The 22,801-nt window shown below is 32.3% G+C and overlaps 1 protein-coding gene across 2 annotated transcripts in view; it reads left to right on the top strand.

Annotated features, from left to right (window-relative positions):
* The window catches only part of LOC123710749 (cyclic AMP response element-binding protein A), a 74,294-nt gene extending 51,639 nt beyond the window's left edge, over positions 1-22,655 (top strand). For both annotated transcript variants that reach the window (XM_045662901.1, XM_045662902.1), the window contains 6 exons: positions 9,657-9,858; positions 17,033-17,223; positions 18,415-18,562; positions 19,198-19,382; positions 19,574-19,717; positions 20,035-22,655. In XM_045662901.1, the coding sequence (XP_045518857.1) occupies positions 9,657-9,858; positions 17,033-17,223; positions 18,415-18,562; positions 19,198-19,382; positions 19,574-19,717; positions 20,035-20,223 (1,059 nt within the window). In that variant the 3' untranslated portion in view covers positions 20,224-22,655. The remainder of the gene's footprint in view (positions 1-9,656; positions 9,859-17,032; positions 17,224-18,414; positions 18,563-19,197; positions 19,383-19,573; positions 19,718-20,034) is intronic.
* The last annotated feature ends 146 nt before the right edge of the window (positions 22,656-22,801 follow it).

The raw sequence follows: 22,801 nt of genomic DNA, 5'->3' as shown, positions 1-22,801 counted from the left end.
TCTACAAGATCTATATTTAGGAATCGTTTTCATACGTATTTCCTCTAAAGATTAAAGTAGAAAATACAATATTAAACCTGATTGAATAGAAAACTCTTCTTCATGCCCCACTATGTTAATGTTATGGTAATATTATGTATTGTAGCGTAGGCTTTGCTGACGTCATGGATGTCTAGACGATACTCTGATGACGACATCGCCCACAGCTTTTTGACACTTAGTTTCGTACTTTCAGGATATTACCTATATTCTGACATACATATTGATAACGGTCGGTTTGACGTACGTACGTAGAAATGTTACTAAGCGGTTGAGGTTTGTTAGTTTATATAAAAAATAGTATAAGCAATAAGTGGTACACCTAGCGTTATTTAGTGAGTTATGTAAGTCACATGTATTAGTTAAGTGTCTTTCAATAAATTAGTGCAGTTCGTTCCAAGTCAATCAACAGACTCATATTTTTTCATTAGGTTATAGGCTCAGATTTATGTCCACATCAAAACTGCAATACTTAACTATTTATAAATTCTAATATAACTTAATTTTAAAATAAATTATAGATAAAATGTAAATGTCACGTTTTTGGTTTATAATTGTTGTTAGTAAATAGATTTTATTGTTGGTTTTATTTTGTTTAAAGTGTGTTGTTGTGGTGAATGTTTCACTCCAAGATGAGGCCTACTGAAAATCATTGTGGTGACAGCAACTTAAAACCAACTTGGGCTGACTTTTGTCTAAAGTATTTGTAATTGCTTAATAACATTTTATTTTCTGGTTTAATGCATTAGCCAATCAATGGTAAGCAGTTTGTATAAGAAATGTTTTCCATTGTGTATAAGTGATGTAATTGACATTTACTGTTCCTTAATTTATTATTAGAGTACTTCTAGCTAAGGTCATATTCTCAGCTCTACCTATCTCTGTGTGAACAATAGCTCACTAATTTACAAGAAAATTACGTCAGAAAACATCATTTCATAATAACGCACTTATGGGGGAACTTACTTGGGACGAAATAAAAGAGATCCTTAGCAGAAAGGTGAGTGCCAAACGGAAGGGAATATGTGTTTGTGAACATTATTGACTCAGGTCGTCCATACATTGACTGTGAGTTACAATTATATAATTATACATTTTTATACGTTTTCTTTTTGGATAAGTATGTCATATATTAAATATGGATGCATTTTTACAAATACTATATTAACCGATGTCATTGCATTCTATTAATTACTTATTAAATGCCTTACCTTGTTAAGATATAAAGCGCGCATAGAAAATATAGCTCTAAAACAGCAGAACTTGTTTAAATAATTCGCTAATGTATCGCTTAGCTTCATGATTGTGTGTGATTTAACAATCATATTTTGAATGAATTTTAAATGAATGCTTAATAAAGCCAACCTTTACATTTAACTATTAAATTAAAATTGAATCAAAAACTAAAATTGATAATTGATAATTGTTAGACCGTGCAACGTTCTTTTAATCATATATTAGCATAAAATTTATATAGTTACTGTTCGGTTATTTTAGTTCATGAGTTAAATTATGCATAAATTAGGTACGCTATCGAGGAACTCCTTAAACCCATTTCAATCTATTGTGTGTCGACCTACTTCAGTTTTGTATGTTCATTAGTTACGTAATACATGTACTAAAACAACGTTACAGTTGAAATGACAGCAACAAGTAGCATGTTATGGTTTCCGGCGACCATTATTCTCGTTACTTGAAATAACGTTGAGATGGTATGTCTCTCATAGATAAACCTATGGTAAATTCGTACTGAATTGTTTAGGGTATTATCAGTAACTAACGTAATTTAAAAGAATTAATACGTACGTAACTCCACACAATAAAATAATGTCAGGTGGAAGAACCCACCTTCCCTCTGACACATTTGATTTATTATTGAAGTACACCACATCATTATTGACGATTTTCTACAATATATGTTACAAGCTTATAGCTCCTAAAATAAATGAATAAATATTATTAAAAAATATATAAATACAATAAAAATTTTACACTTCCAATTTTAGTTTTTTTCAGTATTCTTTGTTTAACAATGCGGATTAGGTAGGTAGGCCCTTATTATTATTTTTTTTAAATTGACCAGCCCATTACCGAATATCAAGTAGTCTTCTGTTATATTCGCGATGAATTGTGAAAACATCGTACAAACACTAATTTCAGATATATGAGAATATGGACTAACAGTCCATATTCGTTGCCCTTATTTTAATAATTACATGTAATTATCTAAGTATCGGCCCTCATCGAACACCGATCGAGATAACGATACACGAGTTGAGCCGGATGCGAACCCAGTATCGGTTGGTGAAAGTAGATTTCACAAAAAATGCTCCCATTCCTTACTCCGCTTGATATTTCATGACATTCACTTGAGACCGGTCACATTTGAGGGTATATTTCATACAGATCAACTACTATGTCATATAACTGGTTTAAAGTACTTACTGTGGTTGAATTAAAGTTATATTTTATGAACAGTTTTTATCTTTGTATTGCCGATGTAGGACAAAAGCTTATAGCAGTTCTGCTGTGGTACACGAGTCAAAAATTGCCCTGTTTAATTGATATTTTTTCTTGACTTCATCAGCACTATTCAACCCTTAACAATCTTAAATAGGCTTGATCTACAGACTATAAAAACTTTGCTTTACTAAAATACTTTAGAGACATTAACATAAATTAGGATAGTAATTTGTATCTGCTATACTGCACCCTAAGAGAACTCGTTAATATTAATATTTCGAAGTCATGCAAACGATTATATCGATCAGATAATAACAGTATCAGAATATCCATAACATGGATTGTTTATTACATTATCATATAAATAATCGCGGAAATTTATGTACGGAGTAAAAGCCTAGAAATCCTTGATTTTTGACACTTGAAGAACAGTAATTACACGACCTCAATACGAAACGTTTAACATTCACATAATTTATCTGTACCGATTGGTTACAGAACTTATGGATTTTTTAATGAAATTCCTCTAATTTATCTTCATAGTTTGTGGACTAATACTTACATTATAATATCAACGTAACAATGGCAAAGTTATCTTAAGGTTATCTTAAAATTTAATTCAAATTATTTTCTCTCGGATTAGCAAAATATTAATTTGTGCCGACAAACGAAAAATCATAGAAATAATTCATCACCCCATAGTTCAATTCTTTTATCTTTATTACCAAAGCAAAGACTTAATTTAAGAATTTAAATTAAGTCTTATTTTCTATAATACCGTTGAGACAAACTTGTTAATACATCAGAGTCACCGTTACGCGAAGAAAGCTGTTTAATCATTACAACGCATCTACTTTAACAATAGTAACAACTAACAAAGAAAATACCTATAGCTTTGTGTTCGGCCGCCATTTTCTAAGTTTCTAAGTTTTCTGACCGCGGATCTTTTAACGTTATAATATATATATTATTTATTCCATTTTTAAATTATAACGTTTATTCAATAAGTTTCTAAATGACGTGTCTTATATTGATTATAGTATATCTAAGGTTAGACGTACAGATATTTTTTATATATAATTAAAAGACTACATCCTGACAGAGTATTTTGTATATATAATAATATTATGAGATATTTTGGGAAATCCGCTTCCTTATAGTTAACAGTCATTAAAAAATATATAAGTGCTAATTAATATGATCTAGATGTATTTAAAATCTCAGCTAAACAATACTAGGTGCAGCTTAAGAATCGGGCCATGTATGATATTACCATTCGTTACGCAAGTGCATTAACAGGCGAAACTAGCTCGTGAGCCTTGCAACATGCAGCAAGGGATGAAACTATAAAGTGGCTTATGTAACTAATATTATTTCGACATAGCGTTTCAGTTTAAGATGCTCACTAGTTTGATGTTCTTAGTTTAAATATAGGAATCATAGACAATGCATTCGTCATTTTAAAATCATAATCACACAATTTGTGTTATGTGTTTATTTAGAAATTATTTATTCAAGTAAATGTCTTATGTGAGTCATTAAAATTACCTTATAATTTTTTACAATAAAGTTGTAAAACTGTTTTCGTGTTTGTAACAAGCAATCTCCGTCTACACTACCGTTTCGGAACATTCGTTTACTTTACTGCTAACACACTCGATAGAAACAAATTTTATTTTTACGTTTTCAAAAAGTAGCTAAGAACCGATGTTCAAATTAAAAAAAAGTTGACAATCGATAGTCGAACACAATAAGTCTTGAAGTTTGAAGCTCTACACGGGCGAAGTCGAACGGATCACGTTGTATTAGATAAATTCTTGCGTAATAGCAAACAAAGCAGCCATAACTTGTTGCTCTGGCGCAAAAATGCAATTTCGATATTATTTATAGGTTAATATGACCTGCATCGGAATGTATGCATTATGCTGTTGGTAATACGACAATAATTTATACACAATATTTTCTGATTATTCTCGTTAATTCTTGTTAATTGAAGGTGCCTTTTGTGATGAACTTGCAAGTTTTTGTTTCATACTAAAAACACTTGTTTTGTAAAGTTTTTATTTGAGTTATTTTTTGTCTCTGGTGTAAAGTGCTTATTTGTATTTAATTAAAAAAAATCAATGGCGACATAACCTTTTTAGGTCTGAGCCTCAGATTTCTGTATCTGTTTCATAAGTATTTGTTAATCTAATAGGTAAGTGCCTGACACACGCCGTCGTCTTTTTAGGCCTAAGGCAAGCCGGTTTCCTCACGATGTTTTCCTTCACCCTTTGGGCGAAGGTTAAATGCTGACTTAGAAAGAAAGTCCATTAGTGCACAGCCGGGGATCGAACCTACGACCACGGGGATGAGAGTCGCACGCTGAAGCCACTAGGCCAACAGTGGACTGTATTAAATTTTACTCATCTTGGCCGTAAGATTTTTGATTAATTAGTGTATAAATGTGTTTCCCGTAAATTGCAAACATTTTCTATGTATCTTCCTTACCTACCGAATATAGAGTCGCAAAATAATATAAAATATCCCACCAAAAAGGTTATACTAAAAAACATTCAATGCTATCAGAAATACTGATCTCTCGATCAAAGACATTTCTATAACATAACAATCAGATATTAAGAAACTAATATAAGGACCCGTTGCACATTGTCTGGTCTAGACTCTAGATTATTATTACAATCGTGATAAAGAAAATAAATTAAATTTGTTAACATTTATTACCTCCAGACTTAGATAAATATTAAAGACGAACTTTAGGAATGGCAAATACTGTTACACTGAATATGACTGAAGACTTAAACAAGCATAACATTAACTAACTTAAAATAACTTTGTAACGGGACAAAACTGTGAAACAGTACAACCTCAAATATTTGATATCTTTGGTCTACTAATTTTAATATATACATCTGAAAAACAGTTTCAATATCGATATATGCAACTTTTATTTCCGGAATCCGGAAAAAGGAAGTTGCTCATTGAGTGCGTATAGTGTTCTCTTGAAAAAAGTATATTTTTTATGGCAAAGATGATAAAAATAATGCATAGATACCAGAACAGTGTTGGCCTAGTGTCTTCAGCGTGCGAATCTCAACGCTGAGGTCGATCGATCCTCGGTGTGCACCAATGGACTTTCTTTCTATATACGCATTTAACAATCGCTAAAACGGTGAAGGAAAACATCGTTAGGAAATCGGCTTGCCTTAGACCGAAAATGTCGACGGCGTGTCAGGCACAGGAGGCTTATCACCTACTTACCTATTAGATTAACAAATGAACTTGAAACAGATTCAAGTTCATTTGTTAATCTAATAGGCATATAATATACATAAATCTAAGGTCCCGACCTAAAAAATAAAAAGCGCTTATAGCGCTACTGATTAATTTTATATTTTTTCTAAACTGCATACTTTGGTATGCAAATACTCAATACTTCGTGCCTAACTTATTAGTTTTCAAAATATATTAAATTTGGTTTTATATTAGTCAATTGACCTCTTGGACTGTAAGTTCAAGTTATAGTCCCAGAATTCTATATTCTATAGCATAGCTGTATTGACCACGAGAATTTTCTTAGCTAAAGATAAAAGGTAAAAGCTCTTTAGAGGAATGAATCTTTAAATTCTTTATTTTTGTTCTTCGTACATTTTACATAGTTCATATGTTATATTATTATTTTATACTGAAATCGCAAACATGCAAGTTACTACCACTCAAAAACAACCCTTTTTAGCCAACGGTTAACTTAAAACAAAGCTCAATCGTTCAACGGTCCGTTAAAATACCTCGTTATAGTATTTCAATGGGTCTAGGAACACGAATAAAAGCACAAAAACACTCATTCATAGAAAAATAAATACAAAAACTGTTGAATAAATAGCATAATGCGTTACTCACGAAACTCTCCGTATTAATTGCGGTTTTATTCATTGGCCTTCCATTCGTGTTGTGGGAATCGTCTATTTGCCAATAATTTCAATATTTTTATACATTTTATATAATTGCGCAAGAGCTTTAAAGAGTTGAACCTCTATAAGTGACGTAAGCTTTCTTGCCACACTAAAATATCCCATATTATATCTGGAAGAGATGTGTCTAGTCTGTGGTTTTTGGCTTTTTAAAGATATTACGTGTTTGGATTTAAATTAGAGATAGATTATAAAATATTTTATTGTTGATGTTTTTCTGGTTTTTACCTTATATTATTTATCTGAAATTTAATATAGAATATTCAAGAACGTTATCAGTGTTACATATTATGCTAATCTTTTTGTATTTACCGTTTCGCTATCGCATTAAACGCTGAACATGGGTCGTAAAAATGTAAGTGATATGTCACTTAGCCCACGTATCGAAATCCGAATTACTATCACGTACATGGAATTACAGTTTGGTATTTCCCACAAAATGTCACTCACGATTCACAAAACTCCGAGGCGTGGACAAAAAGGTATATTACCGCTTGCCAAACAATGCGTTCGGCGAAACCAATCTATGAGAGATTGGTAGTGAGATTATAAGAAGAAGTGACAGCAGGGATGATGATGATGATTACGATAGGGATGCCTCCCGGATCTGAAATACTGTTCTGGTAGTCTAAACAATTCCGGAACTAAGAATTGGCAGGCACTGTTCTAAAAGCATGAAAATTAGTCTTAAATAAAACCAATAAGACCATTAATATGTATTTATTTTATAACCAAAATAGTGTCGAATCAAAATAACAGTATGAAGTTTTACAAATACATTCTTGCAGGTCGAATTATTTTATTTCGGCCCCAAGTCTGGTTTTATTTACAGTGTATTAATGAAGGCTTAATACCTACACTTAGAATGCTAATTATGTGTAATTAACGTTCGATAAACTTTCTTATTCGCGAACGTTAAAATACTTCCTTTAAGTAATTGGTAGTTAGCTTGAATTGTTTCCGAATTTAGTGAATACACAAATATTTAAAAAACGGGTGTGTACTTATGTACACGCGCTAGAAGTCATACTTCTTTGGCGTAACAAGATAAAAATATGTTCAAAAAAATTCTACGTTTGTAGAAATAACGACACTAACAATAGAAAAAGGTATTTAATACATTGAGAATTTTACTATAACGATTTATCTAGTTAAATAAAGTTTATTTAAATATCACAAAAAATCTAAAATGTTTACTATAGCTAACTTCACGGTGTCGGTTTTTTCCCTATCGCGCCAAAAGAAGTATAACTTCAAAAATTGTGACAACAGCTCTACGTGAATTGTGTAAGACTTACTGACAGACTGTACGAAGAACACTACAACATTACAAAAAAAATAATTTATGAAAGACCATGACCATGTCATTATTACGCTGGACTCGGCTCGGTAAATAAAGAATAAAACTGTTACAACTTGTTAACAAATAAGATATATTAAACCTTTTTGGTCTCTTCATTTTACAATATTATGTGAATGTAGACGAGAAAGGAAAACATATTATTATCAACATTGCGATCACGCAGGCGTAACCAAACAGTCACCGGTAGAGAATTCACGGTAATAAACATTCAAGACTACGGAGTATGGCAATACAAATTAGGCAGTACGAGTGGTTCATCAACAGTCGGACATCGTGAGAGGTTACTGACCGAGGCCTGTATTCCGAAATGTTTAGTGTTGTTAAACTATTAGATTCGCTTTTAATCACTCCTATTATAGATTTTTTGAAGCACTTTTTGTCGCATATCTTCTACTATAAACCAGCTGCTCATTAAGTAATAACGATATTTAGGTCCATAAACGGACCTCCGTTACGTTAGGTACGTCAGGTAATCCTTTTGCCCGTTGGTTATATAAAAAACTGATGAGAACTGTCAGGCGCAGGACGTATAAAAAATGCTTTATTTTTTCAATAAACATTTGAAACCTGCAAAGGTTCAAAAAGGAAATTGAGGTTCGTTCATTACTTTATGAAACGAACCTCACAGTTCATTCAAAGTAAAACTATGCCAACGTTACATAGCAGAAATATTTAACATAGAAAGTGTGTTCCGAGAAGAGAATGTCAAAACTGATAGTTTTTCCTCATATTTACGAACGAATCACGTTCGATACACCAAACTAGACGACCTAAAATAGAATTACTTAATGATATATTATCTTTCTCTAGTGATGAGGGCGTAGTCTCGGCCAAGGTGAGGGACAGACGAACTTGTAAAGTAATAGCCCCGTGGTAATGACCTCATCTCACTTATCCGATGTATTTTTATCACGTTTACATTAATCTATAAAAGCTAAAGACATATAAAAAAGTTCTCTTTATTGAGGTAGAAAGTGAATGGAGACTTCTTATCTATGGCCAACTTAAACTTTTTGACTCTCAATTACTTACGTACACGAATGCTAAAATATTTGAGTACCAATACTTAGTTTCGAAACTTTGTTAAATATTTTCTACATGAATATGTATATACATGATCTGTTTTCTAGCTCTTTCTGTTAGATTAACTAAACTAGCTTTTGTTAACTTTCATCCGATATTTTCCCCAATTCATTTTGTACGAGTTTCCAAACCATTTTTGTAAGTAACAATTTTTTTTGTGTATTACTGTAATTTCAGTACATACTTATTTTATACGTAATTCTAGTAGCAATGAGAGCGTGTCAGTTTATTGACTGTCCAGTGTCGTTCAATAACTAAATTAATGTGCCTTGCGCGACGGTTTCTCCGCAGGGGTTTGTCTGGTCGCAGCCAAGTTTTTGAACAATTTTACGCTTTGTTTTTGGACACTTTAGGTCACGGTTTAATTTTTATGTGTTAAGAATTTATATTTTTCTTTACTACATGGTACTACATGGTATTTGTATAGTTGTGAGTTTTTGACCTGTATTGCAAACATTAGTTATATTGTTTTTAAGTGTATAATGTCCATAAACAAAGGTAGTTTGTACATGACGAAACTAGATTTAAGTCTGATATATGTTTTATAATCGGGCCGTTGGCCGTTGCCTTTAACTATAAAATTGGTTATACATATTTCTAATATAATGTGGCGAAATTAGCGTTAGTAAATCCAAATAAATGAAGTCTAAACTAAGGATATTGCAATATTATCTTGCCCAATCAATAAGTTTTAACAACCTGACTAACATTTAACTGATGTCATTTTTTAATTCTAGGAAATGCAAGACGTTTTAGACGAAGACAGCGAGATGGGTGATTGGCTGATCAGAGACAGGGACTCCAAATTGGGCGTGGTACTGCACGACAGACTGATGTCAGAGGCCCTGGGCGGCGCGCCCATCAAGACAGAACACAGCTACAGCCTACACTCAGACGTCGAATCAGAGCCACCCTCACCTAATCACACCAAAGTTGATGGTGAGTTTAAGCAATTATATTTGTTTGGCCTCCGGATCCTTAATCGAATATTTCGTGGTTATTGAAAAACCTTACAGTATATATACTATATTCCGTACTACTATATTTCTGTATATATTTTAAAAAGGTGTCCCTTAAGATTTAAGTTATCATTTCTCGCAAGCTCCTAGCGCTAGCTAGCCTAGCTCCAGCTTCTAGCTTCTTGGTCTATTTAAAGAGCCGAATTAATGTTTAGACTTAAACACAATGTCAACAGTTAAAACGTCTGCGCCCATAACTAAACTCTTTCTATAACAATCAAACCCATGAGCGCAGCCAATGAGTGAGCCATACCGATGTATTAAAGATAATTATATATATTAATATCACACTGATCGTGTTATTATGTCTGTCACATAATGGAATTCGTAGACCGTACGTGTGTGCGTGATATTTCGATATGATAATCAATTCAAGAAATTAGATTAAAGGCATTATCTCACGTTGCAAATATTAACTATCAAGCAATTGTTATAATGGCTGTCAGAATTATATTATGATTTTGTGCCTAATAACACTTTAACTGAAAGTAGTAAATAGTCGAGAGAATTCTAATTAAAAATGTAAATTAAAAAAAGAAACGATTGCTTTATGGAAATCTTGAAGAACGGTCAGTGAACATATTTAAAACTTACACACATGATTCATTAGTAGAATTCGTGTAATAAACGGTCGCCTTATACATAAAAAAAATCCAATTCCACCCTTTTCACTAAAGTAATTATGTATCTGTACCTCACAGCGTAAACTTAATTTGTCAGAAAGAGACGAAAGATTTTTGTTACGCTGATTTTGTTTTAATTAATAAGAGGTATGTACACAAATATCTATATGTTTTTGTCAGGTAATTCTTCGGCGTCTTTGCTAGCCGTGTCATTGGCATTGTTGGCACTATCGCAGAACATCAAGGCCGTGTATTAAGATTATTCTTATACCATATATGTTTCTGAATAAATGCATCCAAAGTTACAGAGAAAACTATATTGTATATACTATCTTCAAGGTAACTTATATATTTTCTTTTCAATTAAGGACGATATAATTTTATTATATTCGTATTTCTTTCATAAATATATCACATAATCGTTGAGTGATAATTTATAATGGATTTCGTGGAACCAGTGAATAATCTAACATTGATAAGAAACGAATTGTAAATATTTTTATTTTCATTTTCAAACATTTATGTTTGATTTGCTTATTTTCGTGTCTCGCTATATCATTTGCGGTATTAAAATACACAGATAAATTTACAATTAAATAGTAATTTTTGCTGTGACCCACAATCTTTCAGTTTTATGAAGTTTGACATATTCGAGAGTGTTTAAGACGAGAATGGGATTTAATTACGAATGTTGCCTACAAGTTCGAACGAAAGAAATGCGGCGCCATTTTGTAATCGTTTGCCGACACTCTGACATATGCAACTTCATTCATTGTTATGAACCGTTCGGAAGTGACCGATTTTATCTCCAAAGCGTCAATTATAATAATAGCGGGCTAGATGTACCCGCATATATATAAATTATTATTTTCCGTGTTCATTTTCACATTCATAGTGTACAAACATAATGGATTATAAGTGTCGTGTGAACACCCACGGTACAAAGATAATACTTGTAATAACAATGTTCGGCTTTCGTTTTCGCTTGTCATGAATGAGCGTGAAAATTTAATTACTTATATATTGAGCGATGTGCTATGGGATTTATGGGCTATTTCTGGTGACTTTCACGAGAGAATCATGTGGTATTTCTATTTTTAAGATTTTTAATAGATAGTTCGTACATTCATGGGTGGATCGTAAATTTAGGGGGCTCTCGGCTAATAGACGCAACGCGAAAAAACACCGACCGAAAACTAGCGACGGGGAATTCCCCGTTTAGTTCGAAAGACGCGCATCACACATATATTGATTGATCTCAAAAATATCAACCTAATTGGGTTTTTTTTTAAATTCAAAATATCGCCTATTGTTTTCAGTGGGGACTTGGCCTTTTGTATCCACGGCGCCCTTAGAAGATTCGCCCCTACATACATTACGCCAATTATATGCGATTCCATCTCTCACTGACTCTATTTCATTGACATTTTTTTATGGGTTATGAGTCATCACTGATGAGCCGTTGTGTATTTAATATCTCGATTTTTTGATGAAAAGTGTGCCGTTTGTAAATGACTCTTACACTGCTAGCATGCATCTATATACCTTTTTGCCCACACATATATTGTTCTAACGCACGAACCAACGTTGAGAATCGCAATCTTAAACAAAACTATTATTAGATATATCAAATAAGTTTGTATGCATGTTTCGTACTCCGGTCTACTAACCCAATTAATACACATAAAAACATGTCTTTAAACGAATGCGTAACTAAATAGCTATTTCAACTGCAATCTCACGGGATGATTCAGCAAAGACTAAATGTCACCTCCGAGCCTTTGTTCGTTAGTTCCTGTAGTCAATGTAGAATTGTATTAACTGGCTCTGTCTGGTATTACATGTGAATCATACTGAGGATACTATTATATAACGATTAATAAGATTATATAAGTACCAAAATTATTGTCGACTTTGTCATTGTTTGTTTACTGGAGGCATATACATTTTTATTTGTGATTTTTAATTATTCAAAAAATATCGTTAGTTTCTATTGAATTTTTGTATATTTCGACCAGCGTTTTATTTTTACGATACGCGTATTTCTTTCCCTTAATAACAGAACTAGGAAATTCCAATATCGTGAACAGGTTTTGTGTCCGGGATAACGGCCTGAGTCATCATATTGTACCGAAGTCAAGGACGGAATACCGTTCTCATATCACGAATAATCAATTGTAAATCGCTAATACCGTAGTAAAATATGATTATTATTCTTGTAAGTTGTTATTATTAAGTTAGATATAAAGACCGGTTTTATAGACATTTGGATTGGAACACTCGTACGTCGAAGAATAAACATCGTGAAGCGACCTGCGCAGAAGGTTGAATACCTAATTGTCTTTTAAAAAACCAAATAATCACTAAACATGTACGGAAAGAGTTCACGACATAAATGTACTGTTTTTTTAACGATGAGAAATCCTGCTGAAGACAGTCGTGTACATTTTCTAAATTCATTTTAAATAATAATTTCTTAATATCGTTTAATACGTTGTTTAGATAATTGTATTATAACATTTTTTTACTAAATATATTGGGAACGATAAGAGGCCTAAAAATAAATTAAACAATCCGTTTGCAACAAAATGAATTGTTTGCCCGAACTGTCACTATCAACAGTAGGTATATTGTATTCTGTTAATCTCGGGATGATAAATCCTACCGATAGAGTTATCGAACATATTACAATAACAGTGACGTTATCACTGACCTAGACCTCGGTGTTTTACTCTTAAAACCCACTTACCTACTTAATGATAATTGGCTTTTCTTCCATAAATACAATGAAAATCTATTTTTTAATTAAAAATCATAAAATTTTAAATTCTATTGTATAAAAACACAAATTTAAAAAGATATTATAACTTACATCAAAATATTACATAGCTATACAGAAATATTCAAACGCATGTGAATAACTATAATAAATTTATTCATCACATAAGGGTTGAGACAACATTCCTATATCGCTAGTCCAGGAGTCACTGTTTGTGAATAACTCTTACCCTGCTCGCATGCATCTATATACCTTTTGGCCCACACATACATTGTTCTAACGCACGAGCAAAACTTGTGAATCGCAATCTCAAACTAAGCTATTACTATATATATCAAATAAGTTTGTATGCATGTTTAGTACTCCAGTCTACTAACCCAATTAAAACACCTAAAAACTTGTCTTTAAACGATTAATTATAATTAAATTATTCATGACATAAGGGTTGTGACAAAATCCATATATCGCTAGTCCAGGAGGAGTGTTTGTGAGTAACTAGATAACAATTACTTCATGGTAGGTACATGTTTAAAACAGTTTTTTTTAAGTAATTAATAGGGCAACGAATACATAAAGATACTTATGTAACTATTAAAAATACAAATAGAAAGAAACTTTTCAAATCTACGTTCGTTAATGAATGATTGACATCAAATAGGTAAAAAAGATATCTTTAATTTACCGTATTCAATCTCTTGGATACAAAGTTCAAAGAACCTCGCTTTATAATTTTACAGATAAAAAACGCGATTGATGTCGAGTCGAATTTGCCACGCTTTTGCTTGTCGACTAGACACTGTGAGCTTAAGAGGAAATCTCTGTGGTAACTTCACGATCCGCTGCCTTCACTGTATACATTGTCCATTGAAAGTAAAAAAAAACCTTTCACGACTCAATGAGAGAATAACGGCAAACGATCTATAGTTAATAAAATTATATTTTTCCGATATCTGTACATTACGGATAAAGAAAGTTTATAGTGAATCAGCTATTGTAGGTGTAAAGTTTTTACGCTGCCACTATTTGGAACATGGAACATATCAAAATTATGTGGAATGACATCCGTTGTCAGTGACAAGCTCGTTTTTGTTTTGACAGTGACAGCTGACAAGTTTTTTTATACCTTTACTATTAATTACTTGTATATTTTATCTAGTACTCTATAGTTACCGTTACACATCGCAGTTCTTATTAGCACCGACCGGATCGAATAAATTACCTCCATTTTGGTGAAAGGTCCGTACAGACAAACTTCAATGTATTACAATTAATTAAAATCTCGCAGGCGACTATGGCATCTTTTTATTTGTAATAAGGCATATATTTCCCTGATGACAAATATTTTGACATCTCGATTTAAATGTCAAACTCGTTAAATTAAAAGTCATGGATACTAGATTTTAAAACTTGTTCGACTTGTTGAAGAATTTGTTTGCCGAAAATTGATTGCATTGACTGCGAATGCAAATTTATTGCATAATTTCAAAAATTGTTAGTAAAAAGCCGTTAGTAACTTCTAAGTATGACGACTGAATTGCAATTTTTGTTTATTTTATAATATATTTAATAACTGGTAGGTTATCATTAGGTTATGACTTACAAGTTTAAGTTTGCATACAATCGGAGTCTTGAGTCGTGATTTATTTAATTCTTAATCATTAGTCTTCGGGATTATATATGAGCCAGCTTTACCTCACTGCAATTAAGATAAAGATGATATCAAAGAAATTTTTAAATAAAAAAGTATCAAAATCCTTATTTATTTTAAGACTTATTATTTCCTTTATTTTTTATCAAGCGATGTGTGTGTAAGTTTGATTGCTTTTTTGTTTAATCCTATAATATATTTGGATAGGGATACATATTTCCTACCCTTGATTATTGATTTATGTGGAAATGTATAAAATGTATTGTTACGATTCCCTAGCTCGTAACAGTATGTAACAAATTCACCATGGAATATTAACTGTCACATATGTATATCAAGAATTATAAAGAACATTTAACTGATGAATTTAATGATATTATGTAATATTAATGATCGTTCAATAACCCCATCAACCGAGTCCTATTTGACATCTATAAATATCGTGTAATAAATCTTAATAAATGTAAAAATGATTTGAAATTAATAGCCATTTTATTACTAGGTTATTATAGTATTTATATACATTAAAAAGTTAGTAAAATTGTAACAGATTTAAAATGTTATTAAGTATTTAATAAATAACACGACCTGAACGATTTGGACCATTTCCGTCCAAATCGTATTTCATTTAATTAAAAAAATCCCTATAAACTGGATTGGATTTTAATTCAAGTTAAAATATCGAAGTAATTAAATTGGATATTACTCAAATACCTTAATTACCGATGAAATAATGAGGATAACAACAGGTTTACTGTTAATAAATTAAATGAACGCAATATTCCTGAGACCTGCCCTAAGTGAACATTAAAACTATTGTTTTAATTAAAAATGCTTACAAAAATAACACAGTTCCTTACGTTACTTCAATAATTGTTTTGTTATAAGCGCTCTAATGACTTAATCAGGTTCCTGTTATGCTGATGTAAGCCCGGAACCGTCTGCTCATCTAATCAATGTTACATCGTCGTTGTTTTAACCATTATATGCGGTAACTTCTAGGTTATTACGGCTCGGCTTATCCAATATAAGAAAAAATAATCTTATATATAATACTATACATAATACATATGACATTACATAACATTGATCAAATTATATTTATTGTATTTATTTATTCACACTTCGATACCTTATACAAAAAATACATATAAAAAACAGGTAATAAGTAATTAGGCAGCAGACGGCCTTATCGCTAACAAGCGATTTCTTTCAGGCAACCCTAAGTGGAACAATAAAAAAAAGAAACACATACAGGTAAAGTAAAGAAGTGCATAAGAATAAAGAACACAAAATTACATGCAACACTAACAACATATAACTAAGATAAAGTAAAATCTAAACAAAAAAATACTAATAATAATCATACGATTCGAATTTTAAAAAGTAGAGATATATATATATACCTATTTCTCGAAATACGCTACGTAATGCAAAGCATGCATATGCATCCGTACTCAATAGTTGTAGAAAGATTTTTATATTTCATTGACAGTGACACGAAAGCGATATGAAAAGATACAAGTAAGCTATGTGCACTTTTGTATAACAAAACGGGAGCATAAGCTGCAATTTGAATAGTTTTCTGTTATTGAATGCGTCAGGTAACGTCATTTTAGCGTTTTATATTAAACGCAATAGTATTTCTTGTATTCTTGGTAAAACTCAATTTCAATTGGTTAATTGTTCACGTGATCTTGCGCACTGGTCTAGAACATTGGGAATTGCTGTAATTTGCGTGCCTTCGCGTGTCTTCTTAATTTCCATACAATGTTTTCTCAATTAGAATCATTTTACAAGTATTTTATGCATCACTTCTATTATTAGGAATGCTATCAGTAGCAGACCATAATGTCAATTATCAATTTAAGAGACAGTATTTGAAAGTATATACGAATAATCTTTTATAAAACAATATTATTCATATAAAACTCTTATATGTTCTATGTTTGTATAGATAATTGTAGAAATTAATTTTATATATAGTTTTAACTATTAGTAAATTTATAAATATGTCATTATAACTGGAATTGTCATTTTCCAGACATGGAAGATGAATGCTACCCCGCTATTCCAGCCAGTGCATGGCGAAGCAGGCGGCGCTCCAGCGGTTCCCCTCTACCAGAAGTGAAGGCTGAGCCCAAGTCAGAACCAGAGTCACCTGCCTCCAGCTGTCCACCTTCACCAATTCCTGGCACGCCGGTCACACATGTCGATTATGTCATTGATCACACGGTAAGAAGGATAATGAATCAATTCTAGAAATAGTTTCCAAAAATATTTTCTTTTACTATAAAAGTCGTGAAGGTGCTAATGATTCGGCGTAAAGCTCAGTAATTTTTAGATTTGACCAAAATATATGATAATCGGTGTGCTTGTGCAAATACTTAATTATCCGTTGATATATAAATAATCAAAATCATTTTTTTTAGTTCAATAAAAAAAACTATCTCCTATAATAAAAAAATAGGAGTTGATCGTAGAGCGGTGACAATAAAGGGTTGTATATATTTTTTTATGGTCATAAAAAATAAAAACAAAAAATTTGTTTATAAAATAAAAATTTGGGGTGGACACCCCTTATCACTTAGGGGTTAGAAATATAGATAGTATTCGATTCTCAGGCTTAATGAATATGCATAAAAAAATTCATAAGAATCGGTCGAGCCGTTTCGAAGGAGTATGGGAACGAACATTGTGACACGAGAATTTTATATATATAGAGATGTGTTTCTAAACACGCATAATACCTTTCTAAACTCAGAATGGAGTTATCACCGAAAATATTTTAATATTCGTAATTTATGTTAGATAAACATTTAATAAGCTACTCCATTAGATACTTGTCAACCAAATATAAAAACTTTTATAGTTAATATTAAATTCGCTACACAAGTCGGCTATGATTGAAGGTCTATAAATAACCGACAATTGCGATACAAACGTGATGAGGCTTCAAGTTCTTCACTTAATAGATACGTGAAACCCGACGCCATCGTGACTAAAACCCGACAATGACTATACAAAATTTAAAGATCATTCGAGTTCAAGCATTTTACCACATTCTCTTAGCTTTTTTGATAGTATTCACGTGATAGCAAATCCACAAAAATGACTTTTGCTAATGCTTACATATTTATCTAGCTATTCCGATACCGGGAGTAGTACTATATAAGGTATAATTGTATTAACTAGGTGCATTAAATAAGTATTATTACTAATATATATTATATTTTACATATGGTACATCATGTGACGAGTTCAGGTCTGGCACTTTCTTTTATCCTTCATTAGAGTTGCCTGGAGATAATGGTATCACATTTAAGCCATAAAGTAGCTCGTCACACCACTGTTTTTTATTAATCTGTGGTCTTTCTTTTAAGCTATGTATACGCGATAGCCTAAAACAACACTTGTAAATTTCAGACGGGGACAATCCACATGCCACAGGCCGTGCTACAGAAAGTTGGTGCAGCGGGAGTGCCACAGTTACTGCTAAGCACCGCGCCGCGCATCGCTAACTCTCTAAATAATAATAAACTTTCCATCAAAGTCACATCCTCTGGGTCTTCAGGTATTAGCTCTTAAATACCTTTTTAACGAATTAATTGTTATGGTACTATAGTACGTAATAATTTAAGCAAAGACATAAACGATTCTTATAATATTTTTGTAACTGGGCTATATGAATAGATTAGTACAGATACCGGCAAACTTCTTGAGCATTAAACAAGAGTGGTGATATTTGCGCATCGTTCACAGCGCGGGACACAAACGTCAATTGATTTACCAATCACGCGATCGCCATGTCACTCCCAGTGATACTTAAAAATCGCTTCTGCGCAGGCAACGACATTTGTTCAAGATGTTTGCCGGAATCTATAACGCACAGTATTAAAACCTGCTCTGGCAAAACAACAATGGTCTCGGGATTGTAGTTATAACGTTGCTTTATCTCTAAAAGTAAAATGATTAGATATGTAAGCAATACCGCGAAATATCGTTCATAAACAGTGGATACCTTAATCAGAAATATCGCAATCTGCTATTTTAATGATAGTAATAGAGCGATCATTAATCTAATACTATTATATATAATTTATCGTTTTCAATTTATTGTCGTAACCACAAACATATGTTCGACTTACAATGGATACCGTGCGGATGTTGAGTATACATTATAGTAAAATATGTTATTCGATCCTTCAGCGGGCTTCAATCTCCCACCAACGCCGCCATCATCCCTGTCGTCATCAGACAGTGAAGGTGCGTTGTCGCCTGCCCACGACACCTCACCGCCAACTGCGCCGGCCCCGCCATCTCGTAGGACCCATCTCTACGTGTCTCACCACTCTCGGCAACCTATTAATACGCCTCTTATAAGTAGCCAACCGGTTAGTCATATTTCTTTATATTTTACAAAAATATTTTTTTATATGGTATTACTATATCGTCTCCAAACAGCGGTAGCTTCAGCTGATGTGCCTGATACACGCCACTCAAGAAACAAGTCCATTGTTAATTCTTAAAAGTGCTTGTTTTTCGTTCCCTGTATATCCATTAAACTTTAAAAATATACTTGCAGAAAGGTTCAACGGGCACTCTTATGCTAACAGAGGAAGAAAAGCGCACATTGCTAGCGGAAGGTTACCCTGTACCCACGCGCCTACCCCTAACCAAGGCTGAGGAAAAATCTCTAAAGAAAATTAGGAGGAAAATTAAAAATAAGGTAATCCAATATTAACTTTCTTCGAAAAGGTTGATGATATAAAGTTTATTTTCCTTGAATTGTTAGGGTTCTTCGTATCCGTACAGCCTGTGTATTTTCCTGATTTAATTAGGCCTAAAATATAATTTGGAATTAAAATATCTAATAAGAAATAATACTATTACATTTATCTTTTTGTAAATATATTTCTAGATTGCTCTGACTTTGATACATTTAGCGGTGGACTTCAAAGTTTCGCAAATAATATATTTCCTTTTTTTAGTCTTTGGCCCATATAATGACGTGACACTTACGAAAAATATATCTTTAATTTTCAGATATCTGCACAAGAAAGCAGACGTAAAAAGAAAGAATACATGGACCAATTAGAAAGGAAAGTGGAGATACTATTATCAGAGAATACGGACTATAGGAAGAAAGTAGACAACTTAGAGCAGAAGAATGCAAGTCTAATGAGTCAACTGGCCGCTCTTCAGGCTCTGGTGAACCGAGGGGGTAGGAAGTGACGTCACAAATAGCCGCTGACGTCATACAGGACTAATTCACCGTCTGTACCACTTCAATACAAAATTTATCGATTGACGTTCCGTCATTGATTTATTAATGGCAAAATTAAATTGTGAATATAAACTTAGGTTAGATGAATCTTTTCTTTCGAAAATTAATTTTTGCAACTTCTTTTCAGTCTTATCAAAGTTTTATTTTCCTTCACAACTTTACCAACGTTTATAATCATAAAGCAGTATTATTGCCAGTTCTAATGTGGTCACTTAACCAGACAATTTGGCTGTGAGAAGGCTAGGTTTAACATTCTCACAGTTCGCTTTTGTATAAATAGTATATGACAACGACACTGTCCCCTTACTAATATTTAAGGATGTATATTTTGGATGTAATTTACATTTTATCGAACGTTATTTAGGTATCCAAATGACTGTTAGAGTTTGAATGGTTGCTCACTATGTTAGTAATAGGTATTTTGTGGTGCTGACCAGGCCTGAAGCTCGTATTTAAGTCAGCGCCATCTATCGAATTGGCGGTGAAACAGGGATACATTGGGCTCTAGATGAATGTTATACGTGTGCTGTTTGAAATCTCGTAAAATAGAAAAACCGCTAACTATATTAAGCCTATTTCAATGTGCAGTTATGGATTAATTGTAACTCGATATTTGCTGTTAAATAAATGCCTAAAATATATTCTTAATATTTCTTAGAAAAATATTTATATTGTGTATTTGAATAAACAAAATAATTTTATCCAAATAAATTTTATAAGCGTTACCAAGTGTTTTTAATGTAAGTTTACGAATTTCTTATTTCGTTGAATGTTATGGTACTACTTATTAGTAATATCGCGGTGAAATAGATTTTATCGGACATGTTATTAGCATAATAGGTAAGGTCACCTTACCGTGTACCACTGAATTCCATGAATTTGCATTTATAGAGAAAAGTGTATCGTCCTAGAGATTTAACGCATATTTAAGATTAGTTATAAATGGACATATTTGAAGACGGATTGTTAAACATATTTTCGGTTGTCTAGTCTATCGTAGAAACAGTAGATTTTTGGAGCCTTTATTTCCTTGCTCTACGGTTTGTATTCCAGAACGTGGAATGGATGGAACACGCATTGGGATATGCGCCTGTGTATCGATAAGTACAAAACGGCATGCCTTCAACGAAAATTACGTTACTTAAAACTATTATGTATGTAAAAATGGTGCCTATGTAAACAAAACAGTTTAATTTCGCATTTTTTGCCTATCCCCGTCTATATCCAATCCCTCTGACCAAACGTCGTCTATGTTTCCCACTGTTAAATCTAATTAAAATATATACATACTTTTATGTTTTTGAAAAACTGTCAACTGTAAAGTAATCACAAAATAAACTTAACTATTAATTTTTGTTAAGTCTGATAGGTGCAAAAAATGCGATTTAGATATGGTACAACCATTTTCTAATTTAATAAATATGTATGAGTATATTTCCACTTGCTTTAAATAAGCAACTTAAATGGAATCTCGCTGTTTTCGTTACGGCCTTGCCAACCTTTAATTGAACAAGCATTCAGACTTGACAGTGCAGTTAAAATGCATGAACTTTCCCTTTATAATCTGTGACTTAAAGTGAGCTCTAGTACTTATTATTATCTCCGTACAAAAAGATTTTAGTATAAACGTATCATGTAATACGATGCATAATCTTTATTTATATAATTAAACTATCTCAATTGATTGGCATATTCATTTAGTACGACAATTTGTGCAATTCTTTTTTACATTAGATGTTCTTCCTATTTAGTATATAAGAAATATTCTATTTATACTGCGCTAATGTTATATTGTACATATATCCCAACGAGGATAAATAAAAGAATTTATTGAAATATATTTTAAGAGATTTTTTCTAATTATATGTATATATACTGTTTACGTGTCTGTCGCTATACATGTTAGATATATGCATTACATATGTGGAACAGTGTGTGTGCCTGCAAAGTTGTCTACAAATAAGCGGATAGCAAAAGAGAGGTATCCTCTGTGGAGCTTAGTATTTAAATTTTAGGTAAATATTTAATTCCTAACATGGCATTTACCGTCTACAGCAGAGTGATTTGAAAGATTTATATGAATTTATGAAAGTAGTTGGTAATTCGCAGTGTCAAGTTTATATTTCGATGAAATGCAAAACAAGCTCACCTCTCGCGCGACATATTGGTCCATTTAATCCTTGAATAGCAAGACTAGAATTATCGCATTGTCGTATCGTTTTACATTTGATGTGTAATTATGATTATAGTTTTATTTGTTAAAACTATTCTGTTACCTTGAGTCATGATTTGTTAAATCGTTTGTTTTATTATGATTGTATTATTTTTCAAACATTACGGATACTGTCACTTTTGAGCTAATAAAGATCGGATATTGTAATTAGTTGTTTTATTTTGTTACAAGAATGTCCAACAACAATTACTTTTTAAAAGTATTTGAAGCATTCCATTGTTTCATAAACAAAGCACATGACGGCCCTTAGTCCACTTCCAATAGTAATCTTCCGTGCGATCACACGGTTTCGA

The sequence above is a fragment of the Pieris brassicae genome, chromosome 6, assembly GCF_905147105.1.
Source record: "Pieris brassicae chromosome 6, ilPieBrab1.1, whole genome shotgun sequence".
NCBI lineage: Eukaryota > Metazoa > Arthropoda > Insecta > Lepidoptera > Pieridae > Pieris > Pieris brassicae.
The sequence above is the reverse complement of the archived record's forward strand: the minus strand, read 5'-3'. Positions and strand labels throughout refer to the sequence as shown.